Source organism: Salvelinus sp. IW2-2015, linkage group LG23, assembly GCF_002910315.2.
Source record: "Salvelinus sp. IW2-2015 linkage group LG23, ASM291031v2, whole genome shotgun sequence".
Lineage (NCBI taxonomy): Eukaryota > Metazoa > Chordata > Actinopteri > Salmoniformes > Salmonidae > Salvelinus > Salvelinus sp. IW2-2015.
Genome location: NC_036863.1, coordinates 18,895,349 through 18,917,842, shown reverse-complemented (window position 1 = coordinate 18,917,842; position 22,494 = coordinate 18,895,349). Strand labels below are relative to the sequence as shown.

Here is a 22,494-nt window from a genome sequence, read left to right as displayed (position 1 = left end):
TCCCAACTTTTATTGCCCAGGTACCTGACTGTCAAGATTTAATTTAGTTAMTTCTCAGATGGGTTTAAATATTTTCAGCATGCTTTCTGGTTTTTGTTTAAGTCGACACCGAAGCACTTTTTCCAACCTGAAAATTACCACTACCAGAAAAAAAACAGCCCCAATGACTAATTTCCCTGATTTTGGCAATGAAGCCATTTACCTACTTCCCCAGTCTGAACAGGAACAGCTGGCATGCTAACCTCCTGTCGATGTCATTGCGCTAACGTTAATTAGCATTGGCTCGTGAAACTACCTCAAACTTTCTTCATACTGGACGCAGAGACAATGGTATCCACGATGGTATTGTTGCAAAAAATACCCCAAAATATTTAAATATTTTAATTGTGTAGCCCCAGTTTTAAAAGATCATGAGTAGAGTTTGCTACAGTTGATATAAACTCAATGCATCAAAGAATGTGTGGAGATTAAAAACTGCTGTCACACTTGAACCATGAGACCAACTCCCCTCCAAGGTGACAGCCCTGTAAATCACAGACGGGAGCAAGTAAATCACAGACGGGAGCAAGTCATGCAATATGAGAAACTGAGGTAAGTGCCTATTGGTGAAGCTGAAGAAAAGATCTCTACCCAGACCAGTATGTGGGGCTAATTGTTCATGCGGAGTTAAAATAAACACATTTGAAAAATAGGTAGTACTGTACATGCATTACTTTTATTCTCCAGATACCATTAATGTATATTTGTCTGTATAAAACCTTATGAAGACTCATGTATACAACATTTTCCCATTTCAATGACTGGTTCCAAAAATCTGACATGGCTGACAATGCCTTATGAGTCAATGAGTTGACATGTCATGAGACAGACTATTTTAGCAAGCGTTGACTAAGTATTCACAATAGCGCTTCATTATTATTTTGGTTGTTTGGAAAGCAGTGGGATAGCTGTATATGAAGGATGGCTCCTTTAACGGTCTCAGAAACTGAAATGGTTCTTGATGTCCTTGATCTGTTTCATAATTTKTCCTATGTGCTCTCCCCTGGAAGAGAGAGGGAAACCACACTGCTAGATCATATTAAACAAGACTGAGGACCAACATTAAACAGTAGGGACAACGTAAAAAATTTGGGACCATCTCCAAACAAAACGGGTCAATGGGTATCATACAGCCAGCAGGCTGGCATAACACCCAGGGAAGAGCTGCTCATACTCACTGTTCTTTTATAACCTCCTGGACACACTTCCTCTGGTGCGCGTTGAGGGCGACAGTAGCCCTGGCTGGAGACACCCCTTTGTCCATCTGTTTCTACTGGTACTCCTTCTTCATATTTACCTGGGAGAAGATAAGACACTAGCCCAGTTATTACTGTGAACCAGTACGAGGCTCCATGAGGATGACGGCGACCCCAAGAGGGCAGCTCACCTGTTTGATGCCGTTGCCCAGGTGACGCAGCTGGTCGTTGATAGTCTGGAGCTCTTTCTTCATGTCTTTCTCACTGTCAGACAGAACAGGCAGCTGACTGCGCAGACTGCCCAGAACCTGCTTCACCCTAGAATAGTTGATGTAATAGAAGCTCTGAAGCAGATAGCTTTTTTGAGAGAGAGTTAATCAGTTCTTATGTTGATTGAGTGTGACTGTTTTGAAGACTTTAAAAACAAAATGTTTAAACAAATGTAGACTTCTGAAACAAGCCATGAAGATTAGATTTGAAAGAGGAGCGTAGAGTGACGGGTGTAGCTAGCTACCTGTTCATGGTGGCCTCCTGGCGATACTTGACATCCTCGTACTTATCAGCCAGACGCTCTGCAGACTCTCGCAGGCTTTTCCTATTGATAGAAAAATAAATACAAGATGAGGAATAGCTCCAAAGTATATGAAATGCATGGTAAAGCTCATGAAGCCTCAGTACTTCCATCACTGTAATTCAAAGAGTTCTTTTTGGCCTCTAATTGCATTATCAACCCCAGACTGCCAGTCATACCAAATCAGTCACATCACATTCAATTACATATGAATGTGACTTCATTGAATAATCATATTATATGTACACTGGGAGCAAACAGGATAATAAATACACATGAGCACATTTCTACCACTGCTGATAACTGATGCACTGTAAGACGCATTGTCTGAAGCCTTTCCCACATCTGCAGCTACCGCTACCTATTCTTCATGCAATACATGTCCCTGTCTTTCACTTTACCTCATTCTGTAAATAYAAAAGGCATAGCATAAGTGAAATGCATTAGTATTACAATGTTTCATTATTATTTTAAGTGCTTTCATTGTTATAGCACAATTCTGAGTTGCTGTAAGCCTTGGGAGTGCATAGCTATGGGCATCAAGCACTAAGTTTATTGGGAAACTCTATTTACCTTTCCTCTCTGCACAGGGCCAGGTCCTCAAGCTGTTTGTTATTCTGTCCTGTCAGCAGTTTCACCCTGAATAAGAAAAAACAATCAACAACATGCTTCCTGACATGGCTGTGTCCGATTACCCATACTTGAGTTCTAAATAGTATGCTTTTTGGGTATGCCTGAAATGTTTTATAGTATGTGAAATTTTGAACGTTTTGTATGCTTTAAATGTCAGGATGTCATACTCAGCATACTTTTCATCAAGTAGAATTCGCTGAACACATTGAGGAAGAGAATAGTCTTTTCACATTCACGTGTGTTTGACACAGCTGATAATTAGAATAGGGGAAGCGCTCTACAAAAATGTACGATAGGCGGGGAACAAACACGATTGAGATTTAGATGACGCCTTCTCAGTATGGATGAGTAGTATGTTGATATGTGTTGCTTACTGCATACGTTTTTACACAAAGTACGTTATAAATAGTATGTAATAATATTAGTACACAGTATTGAGTTTTAGTAAAAAGTAAGCAAGAAAGATTTTGTACACGGCCTGTGTGTGAGTGAGTGTATGTATCAGAACTACAACTACAAGTGATCATGTGTGTTGTTGATTAAATATGTGTGTATTTATCTGTTAATGAGTGACATTTACCTTCTCTGCATCTCCTCGCGGGCCTTATCCTGTTTGAGGATGTACTCCTCTCTGAACACCTGGGTGGCTCTGCTCAGCAGCTGGAGACACTCTGGAGGAGGGGACGATGTGTCCTTGTCCCCTGCCCTAAAAGCACAGGACAACACGACTGAGTCCACACAATAAACCAAGCATAATAATGGTCTTTTTGTTTATAGCGGAAGCTGGGCATTCGGTAAAATTTGATTTAACCGTTATAAGGCAGTTCATTGAGAATAAATTGTCTTTCCAAAAACAGCCACAAGGGAGGATACTACATGTCAAAATGGCTCAGCATGATGCCAAAGCATGTTGCTATGGAGTCAAAATAAGCATCTGTACAAATCCAAGATCATCCTACAGGGGTGTTTTCAATGTACTGTGGTGAGTGTGTTACCTCAGCATGAGAGGATTGGTGGAGCTTCGGGCCAGGATGTTTCGAATGTGCTGCTCAAAGTAGTCGTTGTGCAATCCATGCAGAGGAGAGCTAGCTGAGCCTACCCCTGGGTAGGAACACAGCAGGGGAGGAGAGGGAGGCCGGATGGAACTGCTAGGACACACATAGACATGCACCATCAGCCTGTGACACACTTTCCTATCTATATATTTTTTAAATGTTTTTGACTGATAATGCTCCCTATATAGGGTTGCACATTTTGGGGAATATTCAGAGGTGGAAACTTTCTGTGGGAATTAACGGGAATATATGCAAATTAATATTAATACCATTTAAACGTAGATGTTTTTTGCATTGGATATATTTACCATATCATATGGACAGAAACAAACCTTTTACCTTATCATAAGTAGACATAATTACAAATTATTAAATCCTTCCAATAGAAAAACAGAAGAAGATCTAGTTATGAATTGAACTTTAATTAAATGAGTTGACTCTTCACATGGGATGATTTCATTGAACAAAAGGGAATATTGAATAATCCATCGCATCTCCCAAAAACATTTTTAACATACATCTGTAAAATTATAGTCTAGAAACAAAAGCTTTGGTTATCTTCCTCTCAGGCTTCAATGTCTTCTCCCTGGACATCCTCAATGTCCACCTCTTGAACATCAGACTCTGTGGCCTCATCTTCACTGTCACTTTCCAACCTTGTTGTGTACAGATAGATAGTTAAGTAGTTAGATTAAACAACTCTTTTGTAAGATAAATGTTTTTAAATGAAACATGTATGGAAACAGGTGAATTAACACTCCTCAGTTAGCAGGCTCAAGCAAGGTAAAACCACATGGTAGCAAAAACTAACTAGCAGAAATTGTTGAGTAGAAATGATTTAAACACACTTTGCTGTAGGTTACTATTTACTAGTTAATAAAAAAAACACGTATGTCATATAAAATATACTCACCCCACCCAGTATTGTAATCAAAACTTCCCAGAAAGCATGTAATCCTTGGTTCAGACAGTGTAGTAGTGTGGGCTCAATAGCATCTCATTAGTGTGCAAGATCTTGAGAATCAGCTGTACATGGGATAGAAGAGTGCACTGCACATGTGATGGAAGAATGCACTGTACATGCAGAGGGTTGCAATTCCATTGAATTGGGGATAGTTTAACCAAAATATGCCACAAGACCTAGAATTGCCTTATGTGTATCCCACAAAAAAAAGGTTAACTGTTATAAGCTAACTTTTTTGATGAATTTAAGCAAAAATTCCAGGCTTAACTTCCCATGGAAAACTTCCGCAATTTTGCGGAAAGTTCCCGACCCTTTGCAACCCTACCCCTATATAATGAAATAAAAAAGAATAGGCCATTATCATTCCAGAATTGACTATCAAAAATGTAATTGACCAAAACACCATACTGAACCGTACAGGAGAGGCAGCAGTAGACACTCGTAGGTGCTGGTAATGCAGATCATGGTGGCACCCAAAGACAGGTCAGACACAATTCAGAAGCCCAGTACTGGAGCTGACAAACTGTGGCCAAAGAGTGAGAGAGAGATGTTTTTTACATTTTATTTTTAAATACACGAGCAAACAACATTTACTGCCACGTTGACAATCTATGACAACAGTCCCAAGTTGGTACTTATGACTAAGGGGTGCCAAGCAGAATCTCAATCTATTCAATGACGTCATATTAATATCTGGTGCCTTGATAGTTGTAGTGCTACCTGCTACTAAGAGGCCTGGTACAGAGGATGCGCTCTACGATGCAGCGGTGTTCAGCAGCCAGCTCCTGAAGACTATCCTTGTCCTCCTCATCTGTGGAGAGAGCATTATGGCACATCAGGCAAATTAATGCACTAACATGCACTAACCACCTCCGATGTATGTGGTAAACAACGCAATTGAATTGACACCCCATCTGGACATGAAGGCCTCACCTGACTGGAGGAACTTGTGCAGTTTGTTGAACCAAGTGAGGCCTACACTGTGCACTCCTGCCTCATGCGTGCAGTGGTATCTGTGCTGGCACAGTGGGTCTGCAATAGGGCATGAAGCAAGTTTCAATGAAACATAAAGAATACCACAGAAAAAAAAATCACATTCAAAGTACATTTGACAAACATGATGATGGGGTGTGGACTTTGAGACATCGAGACCTGGTGAGAAGCATCAATGGATCCCATTTTAGCATTCAACTATATCAACCAATCAGCATGACTCACTCACCTCTGTGCAGTCTGATTGGGCAGGTGAAGTCAGACTCCACAGGAGGCTCCTCCTCCCCAGCAGCTAGTTTGAGGGTGAGCTCCAGCTCCACACACTCAAACACATAGAGAGAGGGCACCACCTCCGAGCCCCGCATCCACCTCTCCACTGCCTGTCAATCACACACAGAGAAGAAAATTCCTCCATGGACATAGCGTGAGGTGAAATGTTCAGAATTGTACAGATATATGTAACGAATAGAGCCAACACGATTCCCTGTTCTACTGGATAGACAATCATCTGTTTATCACAGAACATTTCTATCTAAATATTCTGTAACGTTGCAGTCTAGTACAGTACTTACTCCTGTTTCCTCCTCTGCTTCCAGCACCACGCAGTGATACAGTGTGCCCGTTTCTGTGGCGATGACCAGGATGTTGGGCACGCAGGGCAGACAGAGCACGGCACAGGCGTCGTAACCATAGTTATCCTCTGCCGCGGGGTACATGGGTAAGGGCCCACTGGGCTTACTGAGGCTACCCGAACTGAAAGACAGAAAAATAGGGTCTAGGAATGAGATTCAAATGAGATTCCTATAATGGATGATATTTTATTACATTTTCCTCAAACAGTAGCATAATATACTGAACAAAAATATAAACGCAACATATAAAATCTCCCATCCGCACAGAAGGCGTATTTCTCTCAAATGTGCACAAATTTGTTTACATCCCTGTTAATGAGCATTTCTCCTTTATAATCCCTCCACCTGACAGGTGTGGCATATCAAGAAACTGATTAAACAGCATGATCATTACACAGTTGCACCTTGTGCTGGGGACAATAAAAAGCCACTAAAATGTGCAGTTTTGTCACAACACAATGCCACAGCTGTCTCAAGTTGAGGGAGCGTGCAATTGYCATGCTCACTGCAGGAATGTCCACCAGAGCTGTTGCCAGATAATTTWATGTGAATTTCTCTATCATAAGCCGCCTCCAGCTTCGTTTTAGAGAATTTAGCAGTACGTCCAAACGGCCTCACAACCGCAGACCACGTGTAACCACGCCAGCCCAGGACCTCCACATCCGGCTTCTTCACCTGCCGGATCGTGTGGGAACAGCCACCTGAACAGCTGATGAAACTGAGGAGTATTTATGTCTGTAATAAAGCTCTTTTGTGAGGAAAAACTAATTCTGATTGGCTGAGCCTGGCTCCCAAGTGGGTGGGCCTATGCCCTCCCAGGCCCAACCATGGCTGCGCCCCTGCCCAGGCATGTTGAAATCCATAGAATAGGGCCTAATTCATTTATTTAAATTGACTGATTTCCATATYTGAACTGTAATTCAGTAAAATCGTTGAAATTGTTGCATGTTGCGTTTATATTTTTGTTCAGTATATATTTATAAGGTCGACTGAATAAGCCCCACCGTGTTTTATTCATTGGAATTCAATCAGACCAAGCCAGAGAACACAACTAACTGGAAGCCGACTCTGGCTTTCCCAGCCTCATACAAATCTTGGTCAACCGAGTCATCTGTTCTTTCAACCAATTGATTGTTCGAAAATTTTAAACGTGCATATCTCCATACATACAGTGCATTCGGAAAGTATTCAGACCCCTTGACTTTTTCCACATTTTGTTACTTTACAGCCTTACTCTAAAACCGATTAAACATGATACATTTTTATCAATTTATACCCAATAACGACAAAGTGAAAACAGGTTTAGAAATTTTTACAAACGTATATATATATATATATATATATAAAAAAACTGAAATAGCTTATTTACATAAGTATTCAGACCATTTGCTATGAGACTCGAAATTGAGCRCAGGTGCATCCTGTTTCTATTGATCATCCTTGATGTTTCTACAACTTGATTGGAGTCCACCTGTGGTCAATTCAATTGAATGGACATGATTTGGAAAGGCACACACCTGTCTAAATAAGGTCCCACAGAACAAAAACCAAGCCATAATGTCAAAGGAATTGTCCGTAGAGCTCCAAGACAGGATTGTGTTGAGGCACAGATCTGGGGAAGGGTACCAAAAAATGTCTGCATCATTGAAGGTCCCCAAGAACACAGCCTCCATCATTTTTAAATGGAAGAAGTTTGGAACCACCAAGACTCTTCCTAGAGCTTGGGGYAAAAAGGGCCTTGGGGGGAGCAGGGCTTAGGTCAGGGAGGTGACCAAGAACCCAATGGTCACTCTGACAGAGCTCCAGAGTTCCTCTGTGGCGATGGGAGAACCATCCAGAAGGACAACCTTCTCTGTAGCACTCCACCAATCAGGCCTTTATGGTAGAGTGAACAGACGGAAGCCACTCCCCAGTAAAAGGCACATGACAGCCCGCTTGGAGTTTGCCAAAAGGCACCTAAAGGACTCTAAGACCATGATAACAAGACTCTCTGGTCTGATGAAACCAAGATTGAACTCTTTGGCCTGAATGCCAAGCGCTTGTAGCGTGATACCCAAGACTCGAGACTGTAATCACTGCCAAAGGGGCTTCAACAAAGTACTGAGTAAAAGGTCTGAATACTTATGTAAATGTGATAGTTTATTTTATAAAAATGCCACAAAATTCTTAACCAGTTTTTGCTTTGTATTGTGCAGATTGATGAGGGTAAAAAAGTAAATAATAATAATTGTATCCATTTTAGAATAAGGCTTTAACGTAACAAAATGTGGAAATAGTCAAGGGATCTGAGTACTTTCCGAATGCACTGTATGTGTTTTAATAAAATCAACTATATGCACTGAGATCGTTTGATGCTTTAAGAGCACTGTTTGATGAAATAATTAAGAGACAATAACTCAAGATGGAGCCAAAGATCAAGATAACCAGAAGGAAAAAAACCTGTTCCCGACTCCCCTCCTCCCGCTGCTACTGGCCTCGCAGATTCTGTCATTATGCTCCTGAAGTTGCCGGTAATAGGCTACAAAAGGGGTCAGAAACTTTTTTCATGTGGAGGGCCAATTTACAATTCATCTTACCATTTCTACCGAATGTCTTCGTATCTCAAAATCAATGTCATGTGGTTAATATAAATTATATCTAAATAATACAAATCTAAAAGTTTTAAATTAATCTAATGAAGGAGCGCCTGCCTCTGCCAAATGGACACATTGTCCATACACCGGTGCTGCTTTTTGACTGTAAAGCCAGTTTAAAACTAGTGTACACACCCTTATGTTAAACTAGAGAATGTGTTTCCATAGCTAGGGCTGACGGTGAGAACTTGTGAAGAGCAGAATCAACAACCTCTGTGTAATCAAAACAGATGGTCTGTGAGAAGGTGTTAAAATTCACAGTTAGCCATTGTTATGTAAACAGCGGATAAAAAGTACCAGTGGCCTTTCTTTGGCCCCAAGTGAGAGCAGGTCCGTCGAAGCCATGGCCCAGTGAGACACGGGTACCGACAGACCCATGTAGATGGAAACCGAAAAGTCTGAGCCTTTAGGGTAAAACACTGGGGTAAATCCTGTATGGAAATGCACGACGTGAGCTATTGGCAGGAAAATAACTTAGCACAAAATGCAGAATAGGCCTAACTTCCATTGCTAACTAGGTAAAAATAGTCTACATAAAGCCAACAAACAAAAACATTGCAGGTAGAAAATGTCCTGATAAAAAATAAATATCCTATAAAACACATTGTCTATGCATGGCAGTTTGTTCATGTTCTTTCAATCACATTCCTCTCTCTACTTCGCCTGTCTGCAACTACTGTATATCAACTATATCCAGCCTGAAGCTTGTGCTAGCAAACTTGCAACATTGTCTCAACTATTCTGGTCTCTCAGAGTTTCCCAGCTCAGGACAGACACACCTGTATGTGCGCACAGTATAAGAATAAATCAGGTATTTTATGACGTTTGCACTGGATCAGAGCATGACATTTTTCTGTTTCACACCGAGGCTAGGTGGTTATKGAAAGGGAGAGAGCTGGAAAGATTTTTCAAATACACAAAAAGTAATTCTCAATGGATGTAAAAACAGACTTTGTTTACATGCCGTTTGAGGTGAAGAAAACATTTATTTGAGAAGCTCCACAGCTCATTAGTGGTGGTGAGATAAGACAATCAGATATACTATCAGCCATCCCCAAATGTGCACATTTATACATTTGCGCACAGGCCAGTTAGCCTAGACCTACTTCTATACGTAATCACCAGTAGTCCATTTTCATTAATCCCCATAATTTATCATCTACAATGTTTGTTTGGATTCTGTTAATGCATTCAATATATTATTAATGTAGTCGTTTAATGTTCTCATTGTCGGAGTGGAAACATTTGCAGATCTCATAACCTATGCTACACTTGCGAGAAACAAGTTTTGGTTTATTTCATTCCATTTACGGGTTTTGTCAATTTATTCATTGTCTTTTGTTTGGAGCGCTCCTGTCAATGTTGAGTAAGGACGTGTTTTATCCTTAGTAAGGACGTGCTTTACCCTTACTCAACACTGACAGGATCGTGCCAAACAAAATAACGAATAAATTGACAAAACTCGTGAACGGAATTAAATAAACCAAAACTTGTTTCTCACAAGTGTAGCATAGGTTGTGCACTCTGCAAACGTGAGAACAGTAAACGACTGTAATAATAACATATTGAATGCATTAACAAAATCCAAACAAACACTGTAGATTAGAAATTATGGGGATTAAAGGAAAATGTACTACTGGTGATATATGTAATGGGGAATTGCTAGACTAACAATCAAAGGTCAAACAATTCACACAATGAAGTTATGAAACACTGAATGCGCACGAATTGGCGGGAGAAAGCTCATTCTGGAAAGAGGCTTGGCAGCCTTCAAGTTCGGAACTCAGGTAATTGTGCATCAAGACACTGCCTCTAAACCCCTTACCTGTGTGCGAGGCTAGTGTAGCTGAGATAGGTCTCTCCATTCTCATAGAGTATGTAGAGAGGGTACACCAGCACACCCTCCTTAGACCGCTGGCCTGTGAGCTGTCGAGGGGTACGTGCCACTGGTCCAAAGTCGAACGCAACAGCAATCTCCCCCAGAGAGGCTGCATAGGAGCGCCTGAGAAAGAGAATTGAGCGACAGATCTCATTAGTAAGCCAGATAGCAGGGTGTAGGTCAATTATATTTTGATTTGGTCAATTCAGAGGATGAAATAACTCACCCTCGAGTGTGTACACTGCTGTCCTCCTCTGATTGGGACACGGATAGCGCTCTAGCTGGAGTCTGAGGCTCTTTCAACCCATAGAACCTATACACACCAATACAATGTCAATGCAGTGCAGTTGTACGGCCAATACAGTGTAAAACTACTAATAGCCACATAAATCACTCGTAGGAGCTGGTGGTGCAGATCACAGTGGGGCACAATAGCTAACAAACCCATTGATTGATGAGACAAAAATATATTAGTGCTTTATAAACGGCATTGTGCATGTTCACCTGATGGTGTTGTCAGAGGTCAGCAGCACTAGGTGGGGCTCCTCCGTCTCACTGGGGAACCAGGCAGCCTGCCGCAGGGTCACTGAGGCTGAACTAGTAAAGAATCGCTCAMCTACAGGAATAGTCCTGGTAGAGGGTAAACCACGTTTCACTCAGCAGAGAATCCTTTATTATTCTACCCCATGGAATAGAGTCAACACAGGATTTAGAGTGGTGTAAGAATGTTATTTGATATGAACCAAAATATGGGATTTTCTTTGAACTCAAGACAATAAGTGTGGAATGGGGATACTTCCTTACAGTAGGCTATATGGGCCACTTAGTTCCAGCCCATGACACGATTCTGTTCTAGTTTATTTTTCTCTATGATACAGGTGCTTCCTAACTGTTCAAGTAGGGACCCTGCAGAGTGTTCTTCAGATCCCTAAAGGGTCCAAGATATACAGTGGGGAGAACAAGTATTTGATACACTGCCGATTTTGCAGGTTTTCCTACTTACAAAGCATGTAGAGGTCTGTAATTTTTATCATAGGTACACTTCAACTGTGAGAGACGGAATCTAAAACAAAAATCCAGAAAATCACATTGTATGATTTTTAAATAATTAATTTGCATTTTATTGCATGACATAAGTATTTGATACATCAGAAAAGCAGAACTTAATATTTGGTACAGAAACCTTTGTTTGCAATTACAGAGATCATACGTTTCCTGTAGTTCTTGACTAGGTTTGCACACACTGCAGCAGGGATTTTGGCCCACTCCTCCCTACAGATCTTCTCCAGATCTTCAGGTTTCGGGCTGTCGCTGGGCAATACGGAGTTTCAGCTCCTCCAAAGATTTCTTATTGGGTTCAGGTCTGGAGACTGGCTAGGCCACTCCAGGACCTTGAGATGCTTCTTACGGAGCCACTCCTTAGTTGCCATGGCTGTGTGCTTCGTGTCGTTGTCATGCTGGAAGACCCAGCCACGACCCATCTTCAATGCTCTTACTGAGGGAAGGAGGTTGTTGGCCAAGATCTCGCGATACATGGCCCCATCCATCCTCCCCTCAATACGGTGCAGTCGTCCTGTCCCCTTTGCAGAAAAGCATCCCCAAAGAATGATGTTTCCACCTCCATGCTTCACGGTTGGGATGGTGTTCTTGGGGTTGTACTCATACTTCTTCTTCCTCCAAACACGGCGAGTGGAGTTAGACCAAAAAGCTCTATTTTTGTCTCATCAGACCACATGACCTTCTCCTTCTCAAAAAAAAATGCTTTGTTGGAAATCTGAGTCAAGATAGTTATTTATGATAGAAATGGGAATTGGGATAACGTTTCATACTCACTTGCGGTTAACTTCGCTCCGTCCTCCTTCAAACTCAGACCTCTTGCCCCACCGCTGTGGTAATTCTAGAACGGTGGCACCCCGTTGTCCAATGAGTGCGACATGGCACTGTGTTGGGCTCAGCAACACCTGGCATACTTCGGACCGTGGTGGTTTGATGCACAACAGAGTCTGAGAAAAAAATATATAAAAAAAATACACTGACTACAAAACATGACAGACTGACCAGGTGAAAGCTATGATCCCTTATTGATGTCACCTGTTAAATCCACTTCAAATCAGTGTAGATGAAGGGGAGGGGACAGGTTAAACATAGGTTTTTAAAGTCTTGAGACATGGATTGTGTATGTGTGCCATTCAGAGTGTGAATGGGCAAGACAAAATATTTAAGTGCCTTTGAACAAGGTATGGTAGTAGATGCCAGGCGCACCAGTTTGAGTGTGTCAAGAAGTGCAACACTGCTGGGTTTTTCCTGCTCAACAGTTTATCAAGAATGGTCCACCACCCAAAGGACATCCAGCCAACTTCACAACTGTGGGAAGCACTGGAGTCAACATGGGCCAGCATCTCTGAGGAAAGCTTTCGACACCATGCCCCGACGAATTGAAGCTGTTCTTAGGGCAAAAAGGGGTGCAATTCAATATTGGGAAGGTGTTCCTAATGTTTTGTACACTCAGTGTAGATGCTAACATTGATTAGAAGTTGATTAAGTCAGTGGCATTGTCCAGAAACAATCCTTAGTAGAGGTCGACCGATTATGGTTTTTCAACGGCGATACCGATTATTGGAGGACCAAAAAAGCCGATACCGAATAATCGGCCGATTTTACATTTTTATTTGTAATAATGACAATTACAACAATACTGAATGAACACTTATTTTAACTTAATATAATACATCAATAAAATCAATTTAGCCTCAAAAAAATAACGAAACATGTTCAATTTGGTTTAAATAATGCAAAAACAAAGTGTTGGAGAGAAAGTAAAAGTGCAATATGTGCCATGTACGAAAGCTAACGTTTAAGTTCCTTGCTCAGAACATGAGAACATATGAAAGCTGGTGGTTCCTTTTAACATGAGTCTTCAATATTCCCAGGTAAGAAGTTTTAGGTTGTAGTTATTATAGGAATTATAGGACTATTTCTCTCTATACCATTTGTATTTCATTAACCTTTGACTATTGGATGTTCTTATAGGCACTTTAGTATTGCCAGTGTAACAGTATAGCTTCCATCCCTCTCCTCGCTCCTACCTGGGCTCGAACCAGGAACACAACGACAACAGCCACCCTCGAAGCAGCGTTACCCATGCAGAGCAAGGGGAATAACTACTCCAAGTCTCAGAGCGAGTGACGTTTGAAACGCTATTAGCGCGCACCCCGCTAACTACCTAGCCATTTCACATCGGTTACACCAGCCTAATCTCGGGAGTTGATAGGCTTGAAGCACAGCAAAGAGCTTCTGGCAAAACGCACGAAAGTGCTTTGAATGATTGCTTACGAGCCTGCCTACCACCGCTCAGTCAGACTGCTCTATCAAATCATAGACTTAGTTATAACATAATAACACACAGAAATACGAGCCTTAGGTCATTAATATGGTAGAATCCGGAAACTATAATCTCGAAAACAAGACGTTTATTCTTTCAGTGAAATACGGAACCGTTCAGTATTTGATCTAACGGGTGGCATCCATAAGTCTAAATATTCCTGTTACATTGCACAACCTTCAATGTTATGTCATAATTACGTAAAATTCTGGCAAATTAGGCGGCCCAAACTGTTGCATATACACTGACTCTGCGTGCAATGAACGCAAGAGAAGTGACACAATTTCACCTGGTTAATATTGCCTGCTAACCTGGATTTCTTTTAGCTAAATATGTAGGTTTAAAAATATATACTTCTGTGTATTGATTTTAAGAAACATTGATGTTTATGGTTAAGTACACATTGGAGCAATGACAGTCATTGATTGATTGTTTTTTATAAGATAAGTGTAATGTTAGCTAGCAACTTACCTTAGCTTACTGCATTCGCGTAACAGGCAGGCTCCTCGTGGAGTGCAATGTAATCAGGTTTTAGATCATTGGACTAGTTAACTGTAAGTTTGCAAGATTGAATTCCCCTGAGCTGACAAGGTAAAAATCTGTCGTTCTGCCATTAAGCGAGGCAGTTAACCCACCGTTCCTAGGCCGTCATTGAAAATAAGAATGTGTTCTTAACTGACTTGCCTAGTTAAATAAAGATTAAATAAAGGTGTAAAAAAAAAAAATTGAAATCGGCCCTAATTAATCGGCCATTTCGATTAATCGGTCGACCTCTAATCCCTAGCCCCTTAGAGATTTGAGAAGATTTCATTAGGTTTAGGCAATATAATAGCTCCACCTTGGCCGAGCTAGGTGAAATATTTGCCATATTGCCTACACCTATCCAATCCTCTCAGATCTCCACAAGTGCTAAGGTGTAGTATATAGAGGTAATGTGTTGTTTCTGGACAAGGCTCYAACCAGTATCTGGGCAGAGGAGGAGATGATAAATATGTCTCCTCTCTAGCCCAGTTAGCTACCATTCATTTACCCATTAGACAGCTCTGCAAGTGTTATGTCAAAATACTGTATGTTCATTAATCCCCAAATATGGAGTTTACTGCTGTCACGCCCGGTATGTACTTCCAAAAAAGGTACACGTTTATTTTATACMAGCAACCGAAAAAATGAATCATTCATTACTGTCGCACACAGGTCAGCTGATCCAGCAAAGGTTGCAGTATCCTGAAAGCTTATTATTATTTATTTATTTAACTAGGCAAATCAGTTAAGAACAAATTCTTAATTACAATGACAGTTAACCAGGGAACAGTGGGTTGAACTGCCTTGTTCAGGGGCAGAACGACCTTGTGAGCTCGGGGATTCGATCCAGCAACCTTTCGGTTACTGGCCCAACGCTCTAACCGCTAGGCTACCTGCCGCCCCATTTTATCACCTACAACAGTGTATGAATGTCATATCAACCTGTTGTTTCACATGCGCTACACGGAATGCAATAATATTTAAATTAAGTACACAATATAGGGTATGTTTTTAGTGATCTTCCCGAAGAGGTGGACTTACATTATACAGATACATTTTTATTTAGACCTTTTTTGGAAGTTCACACCGGGCGTGATGGCAGTAAATGACGATAGTTGCTAAATCTTGGCCTCCACTCCAAAAAATATTATTCAGGGTAAACTTAAACGACTAAAACCAGATATAAAAAAATGTATGTAGAAAATATAATGGAGTTATACATTTTTTTAAATAAGATCATCTTTGAGAACTAACAACCACCAGAATGAAAACTACAGTCCAAAAATGTCTAGGCATGGGGACCCCATTGATTTTGCTATGTTTGAGTCACTCAGATAGCATAAGAACATGCATAAGCCATGGCAAAATGTGTAGAATTGCAGGAAAATAGCTTTAAAGTCACTGTCCAGTGTTCCAGATTCCTATGAAATATGACCTATAATTACTTATGAAAGTTTCCCTACCAATTTTTTTTATTAAGTATGTTAAAACTTCTCTGATCTACGGATCCCGGATACGGGTTTGAATTCGACAACATACGGTGATCGCCACAAATAGTCATATTAAACATTCCTGAAAATACAAGTGTCTCACATGCTTCAAAAGCCTAGAATCTTGCTAATCCAACTGCGTTGTCAGATTTAAAAAAGGATTTACTGCGAAAGAATACGATGCGATTATCTGAGCACAGAGTCCCATACCAAACTACTTTTTCAACCAGTACAGGCGTAACAAAATCACAGATAGCAATGAAATAAATCGTTTACCTTTGAAGATCTTGCTCTGTTTGCAATCCCAAGGCTCATTGTTACACAATGAATGGTCTTTTGTTTGGTTAAATCCATTTTTATAGCCTAACACGAAACATTTTGTGAACGCTTATCTCGTTGAATTTCATGTCATTCAATTTTCGGCGAAACATTCGACGTAAATACACAGACTAAACCTGACTTTATCCAGTCACGTTTGGTTTCCTTGCAATCAACTGTTTGTTTGTAACACAACCAAACTTGATGGGTCATTTCGCGGGACGTATTGACCCGAAAAAAAACGATTGGAAGACAACAAGTAACGACCTCATTGTGCACCAATTATATGACCGCTGTTTCGTTGATTGACTGTATTTGAACCCAATGACCACTGATCGTCTTGAAATCTAGCTGGGTAGATAGCCAATGAGCAGAGGTAAACGGCAATATCTAATGTTTGTGTTTTGGAAGACCAACCCATGTAGTACACTCCGGCGTAAAGATCGTCATTCGCCATTGAAGTTCCATACTGGAAGTAGCCAAACTTGATCGTGAAAGTGAAACATATGCTTTTGGAAGACGACTCAGTTAGCGACCATGACTCAAATGGAAGCATATTTTTTGAACGGAGAGGACATTGTTTTGGACTGGTAAGTTCTTCTCATGCTAATGCCGTTGTTTGAAATTAATAATATAAAATATTATTTCTGATTGTTTTTACATTTTATTTGCAATATATAAAAATGTAATGAAATGTGTAAAGTACACATTGGCTATACTTCCTCCAGTGGCATGCTTCCTCAGTCTACATATTATGGATTAGAGGGAGCATGGTCGAGATGCGTGTGTCTGCCGCCAACGTGTCCATCCCCCTCTGAAGCTGGTTCATCCAGCTGGACCCCTGCTGTCTCTGGCTCCACACCTCCCGGGCCATCTAGAGGTAAACTGTTCATATTTACTCTTGAGGGCTATATAAATTGATTTGATTTGATAGAGGACGGAGGGTCTTCCAAATATTGAAAGTGTGTAAATAGTTACCCATGTGTCACGTTCCTGACCTGTTTTCTGTTGTTTTGTATGTGTTAGTCGGTCAGGGCGTGAGTGTGGGTGGGCATTTCTATGTTATGTGTTTCTATGTTGGGTTTAATGTGCCTGATATGGTTCTCAATTAGAGGCAGGTGTTTGACGTTCCTCTGATTGAGAACCATATTTAAGGTAGGCTGTTCTCACTGTTTGTTTGTGGGTGATTGTCGCTGTGTCTGTGTTTATTGCACCACACGGTACTGTCTCGTCTCGTTCGTTCGTTCATTCATTCATTCATTCATTTCGTTCGTTCTTTCCTGTTCGTGCGTTCATTGTTTTTTATGTTCACAAGTTCAGGTCTGTTTAACGTCGTTTGTTGTTTTGTAGTTTATGCAAGTGTTTTTCGTGTTCGTCTTCATTAAATAAATCATTTATGTCTACATACCTCGCTGCGTGTTGGTCCGACCCATGCTCCTCCTCGTCTGAGGAGGAAACGAATATGACGGTCGTTACACCATGTTATTTTGTAAATGTATATTTTTTTATTCTTCATATTTTTTCCCCCTATTTTTTTGGGGGGGGGGGGGGTGTTAGAATACCATTTTGGTATTTTGTATATAGTTATTTGTTTCAAAATGTATACCTTCACCAATTTGGCCACTTGGGTACATTTGGGCTACTTGTGTGGGACACCTGGGTGACTTCATGATAACATGTCATGTAGCACACTCATTCGGAAGTTATCATTCTGAAACTTTGCACAAGTACTGTTGCCCTCTTATGTTTTCCACTGAAATTGTCCCCATATTCATATCTAAATGTTTGTTTTATCTTGTTCATTTTTAAGATGATGATACAACAATTAAAAAGAAAAAACGTATGGTTTTTCATTGTATTATCTAAACCAAATCTATTGTGTTATATTCTCCTACATTCAATTCACATTTACACAAACTTCAGAGGTGTTTCTTTCAATGGTACCAAGAATATGCATATCCTTGCTTCTGGGCCTGAGCTACAGGCAGTTAGTTACATTTGGGTATGTCTTCAGGTGGAAATTGAAAGAAGGAGGGGGGTAGATCTAAAAGGTTAAAGCAGCTTTCTGTGTTGGAATGAAGTGGGCGTACCCCAACAACCGAACAGTGTGGGCTGAAAAAATATGAATATTGAGTAGACCACTGATTAGCCAGTTCATCCTCTTTTAGACCGCTGATTGGCTAGCTCATCCTCCTCAGGAGTGAGGCATCATACTCTACGGTGTGGCTGAAAAAATATGAATATGAGTAGACCACTGATTAGCCAGTTCATCCTCTTTTAGACCGCTGATTGGCTAGCTCATCCTCCTCAGGAGTGAGGCATCATACTCTATGAATAAATGGCAAGCATTTTATAGTTTGAGGTGGAGTTTAAGTCGTTTTTCCCTATTTATGCTTTGGCCACAAATACGAATACCGGACGAGTCAACAACATTATTTGGGTAGGAGTTAACAGAATATGAACTTTCAAAAGTTAGATTTTCACTGGACAGTTACTTAAAAAAAAAAAATCTAATCTCCATGACAAAATATGTAGAATTGCAATTCTAAACGCATTCTGCTAATTTAGCCAGCGCTGCTTGAAAAAAATTCTAGGAAACATTGGGTTCAGGCAAGGCCAACGTGAAAGTGATTGCATATTGTGCCAGGAATTAATGGGAGTGGCAACTGACTGTAATTACACTGCAGAGACTATTCTATCTAATATAATTCGTTTAAAAAAACTTGTCAGAAAGTAGCTAGCTAGATTAACAACCAACCTTTAAAAACGTTATCTAGTAATTTAACGTTACTCACCTGGTATTTCACACTCTCAAACCTGTTCTCTGAATTGAGCTCCCTCAGGTTTGTCGTGTAAAAAAACACTGTCTGCGTCATCCCACAAGAATATGTCACCATTGAGGCAAAATGTAAGACTCTTTGCAGTTCTTCTGCAATTCGCTTTGGGTTCCAAATCGAGTTCCTCTCGTAATTTATAAAAAAATATCATGACTTGGTAGCTCGCTTCGCCATCGCTCTCCAGCAAACGCCGCCATTTTTCCTGTCGTCTGAAAATTACGATTTTAGAATCCTGCCAATGAAAACGAGCTTCAGGATTCATTCAACTCAATAATCCAATCAGATCCAAAGGCAAACTGAATATGTAAAAAAAAAGAAAAAGGAATTTGAGTTTTTACAACCACTGACATTGAAACGAAAGTTACCTCAAGAGTTGATACATAGTAACAGCATAGTTGCTACAAAATGATGCTATGTAACAACATTTTGGGGTATTTAGGAAATACAGGACTTCAGTAGGCAATAATAAAATACTGCCAAACAAAATTGTGGTAGAGGTTTATTACTGTTTATAACRTTTGCTTATAAACGACCATGCCTACCTGTGGTTGTCAGTGGCATTACATATTAGCTGCAAACGTGGTAAGTATGTGTCCCTGCATCTTGTATTGTCTCCGCCAACAGAAACGTTCCGTTCTCGCTACGCGGTCTGCTTCAACACTACACGCGCGTGCGGCTGTGCTATTCACTGCGAACGACATGGAACCAAATGGGTTTACAAACGAAGTCGTCTGAACTGCTTGTGAATGAATACAATGTCCCATTTTAAGGACACGAACTCTATCCCAGACGGGTACAGGGCTCTGAACACCAGTGAATTGCAGGAGCTTTTACAAGATGAAGAAAAAATGGACCAGATCGTCCGACTCAATGAGAAGGTATTTGGTTTTACAATGTGATAACTATCGAATAAAACCACAGTTTTGCTAAATGTATCTCTCAGTTACATGTGGTTGATATTACATTTTCCAGACTATTAGGCTACATTCAAACTCAAATAGGTCTCAACATTATGTTCTCTGCTGATTTCTATAGAGCGCGAAATAATTGCTTTGATGCCTCATCGTATGGCACATCATGTAGGCTATAGGCAATGCATGAGCTGCTTTATTATCCTCCTATGACACTATATTATTGTGCGTGGCTTCCAATGAGAAAAGCCTTTAATGTTTCCCCCCACGTTAACCTTCAATCCGATAGAGTTTACGTGAATGTAAATAGTATGTACAATTGACATTGTTCACATTCCATTCGTTTTTTACAGAATGTTTTTCCATACCAATCGARCTGAACAGGGAATTCCTGCTTGCCATACAGGACATGTTCAGTGAGCAGCAGGATCAACCTATTCAAAATGCTATAAAGGCACTAAAATGTTCCTTTGAAAACATATAATCGGTCTCTCTGTCCCGCACACATGCACATTTAAATGCAAATGCACCTCATTCTGTCTTTCTGTCTTATTCCTCACTAGAACATATATTCCTAAATGTAATGTTAAATTYCTAGGGCAGTTTGTTCTTGTTCTATTTGTCTTGCACAGTTCAAAAAATTGTGATTCATGGTACATAGCCCTCTGCTTGAACTCATCAGGTGTGGCATTCATTCTTGGACAGAGAGAAAATCGTTATTCATTTGGGACTGGATGCGCATGTGTCCAATTCAGATCAAGACATGACATTTGAAACCTGCCTCACTGCTGCAGCGAATGAATTAGAGAGATGTTTCCAAAGTGGTTGCATCTCACTGAGAGAGGCCATGGAATGCTCCCAAGGGACTGGATCACAATTACTTAGCTAGAGGCATGTTAGGGATTTCAGTAATGGTTGTAGTAGCAGATGCATTTGACTTGACCAAGACATTTGATTGAACATACATTTATAAAGTGTTACATGCCAGTAATAAGCTAGGCAATATGATACTGTAGGTTAGTTGAGACATTCACAGACAATTCTCATTTACAGTTTGTGTAACTAAACATCAGTAGGGTGTCTGGGTATGCCCCCCTCCCATTGTTTTTCCTGCAGTTGTCATTGTTAGTTTAATAAAGCCCACATATGCATGGTTGGCTGACATGTGAGCATGTGGTAGTGGTAGTTGAACTTATTGTAGGGGCTGGCTCCACAACCACGATCCACTGGTGAGCAGCGCTGACAATTCATTAACACTTTGGGGTCTCCAAGTGCAACCGCTCTGAAAGGGTCATTAATGGCACAATAATGGCACAACAATGGACGCTTGTGTATATAGCCCACCTCTCACTAGCTACTGGCTAGCTCCCTCTAGAGAATGTTCTCAGCCTCCTGACTGGCATAATTGCTATCCTCTACTGGCTCCATGGGATTTGACATGGGTAGTAAGCACTAACTGGGAAAATTAAATTACAGTCATCTGGACACTGTAACTGCTCCAGTTGAAGACACTCAGTCCCTGAGCACCTCAGCTTACCACAAATGGCAGTGAAGGAGCAGAGCAACACTCAAGCCCTTTTCCCCCAAGACAAATCTAGCTGGTAAATTCTTGCAGATTGTACAGACTTGATGGAAAATGAGCCAGTATCCTCACGCTGGCATATTAATTCATAACACATTCATCATGTTTGTATAATATATTTCCCAATATCAAATGTCAAACAATTATATTTTATACTAGGTTCTAGAGGTCGACCAATTAATCGGAATGGCCGATTAATTAGGGCCGATTTCAAGTTTTCATAACAATCGGTAATCGGTATTTTTGGACACCGATTTGCCGATTATTTAAAAAAAAAAATGTTACACCTTTATTTAACTAGGCAAGTCAGTTAAGAACACATTCTTATTTTCAATGACGGCCTAGGAACGTGGGTTAACTGCCTTGTTCAGGGGCAGAACAACAGATTTTACCTTGTCAGCTCAGGGATTCGTTTTTGCAATCTTCCGGTTACTAGTCCAACGCTCTAACCACCTGCCTTACATTGCACTCCACGAGGAGCCTGTGTGGCAGGCTGACTACCTGTTACGCGAGGGCAGCAAGAAGCCAAGGTAAGTTGCTAGCTAGCATTAAACTTATCTTATAAAAAACAATCAATCTTAACATAATCACTAGTTAACTACACATGGTTGATGATATTACTAGTTTATCTAGCGTGTCCTGCGTTTCATATAATCGATGCGCCTACTTCGACAAACGGTGATGATTTAACAAGCGCATTTGCGAAAAAAGCACTGTCGTTGCACCAATGTACCTAACTATAAACATCAATGCCTTTCTTTAAAATCAAAACACAAGTATATATTTTTAAACCTGCATATTTAGTTAATATTGCCTGCTAACAGGAATTTATTAGACTTAGGGATGCCATCCTTTAC

The 22,494-nt window shown here is 40.6% G+C and overlaps 1 protein-coding gene and 1 pseudogene across 1 annotated transcript in view; one reads left to right on the top strand and one right to left on the bottom strand.

Moving 5' to 3' along the window:
• Window positions 1-696: 696 nt before the first annotated feature.
• On the bottom strand, window positions 697-19,409 carry LOC111950814 (nucleoporin 88-like; annotated as a pseudogene).
• A 383-nt stretch (window positions 19,410-19,792) lies between these two features.
• The window catches only part of vps37d (VPS37D subunit of ESCRT-I), a 47,789-nt gene continuing 45,087 nt past the window's right edge, over window positions 19,793-22,494 (top strand). The window contains exon 1 of the mRNA XM_023968712.2: window positions 19,793-20,022. Coding sequence (XP_023824480.1) covers window positions 19,891-20,022 — 132 coding nt within the window. The 5' untranslated portion in view covers window positions 19,793-19,890. The remainder of the gene's footprint in view (window positions 20,023-22,494) is intronic.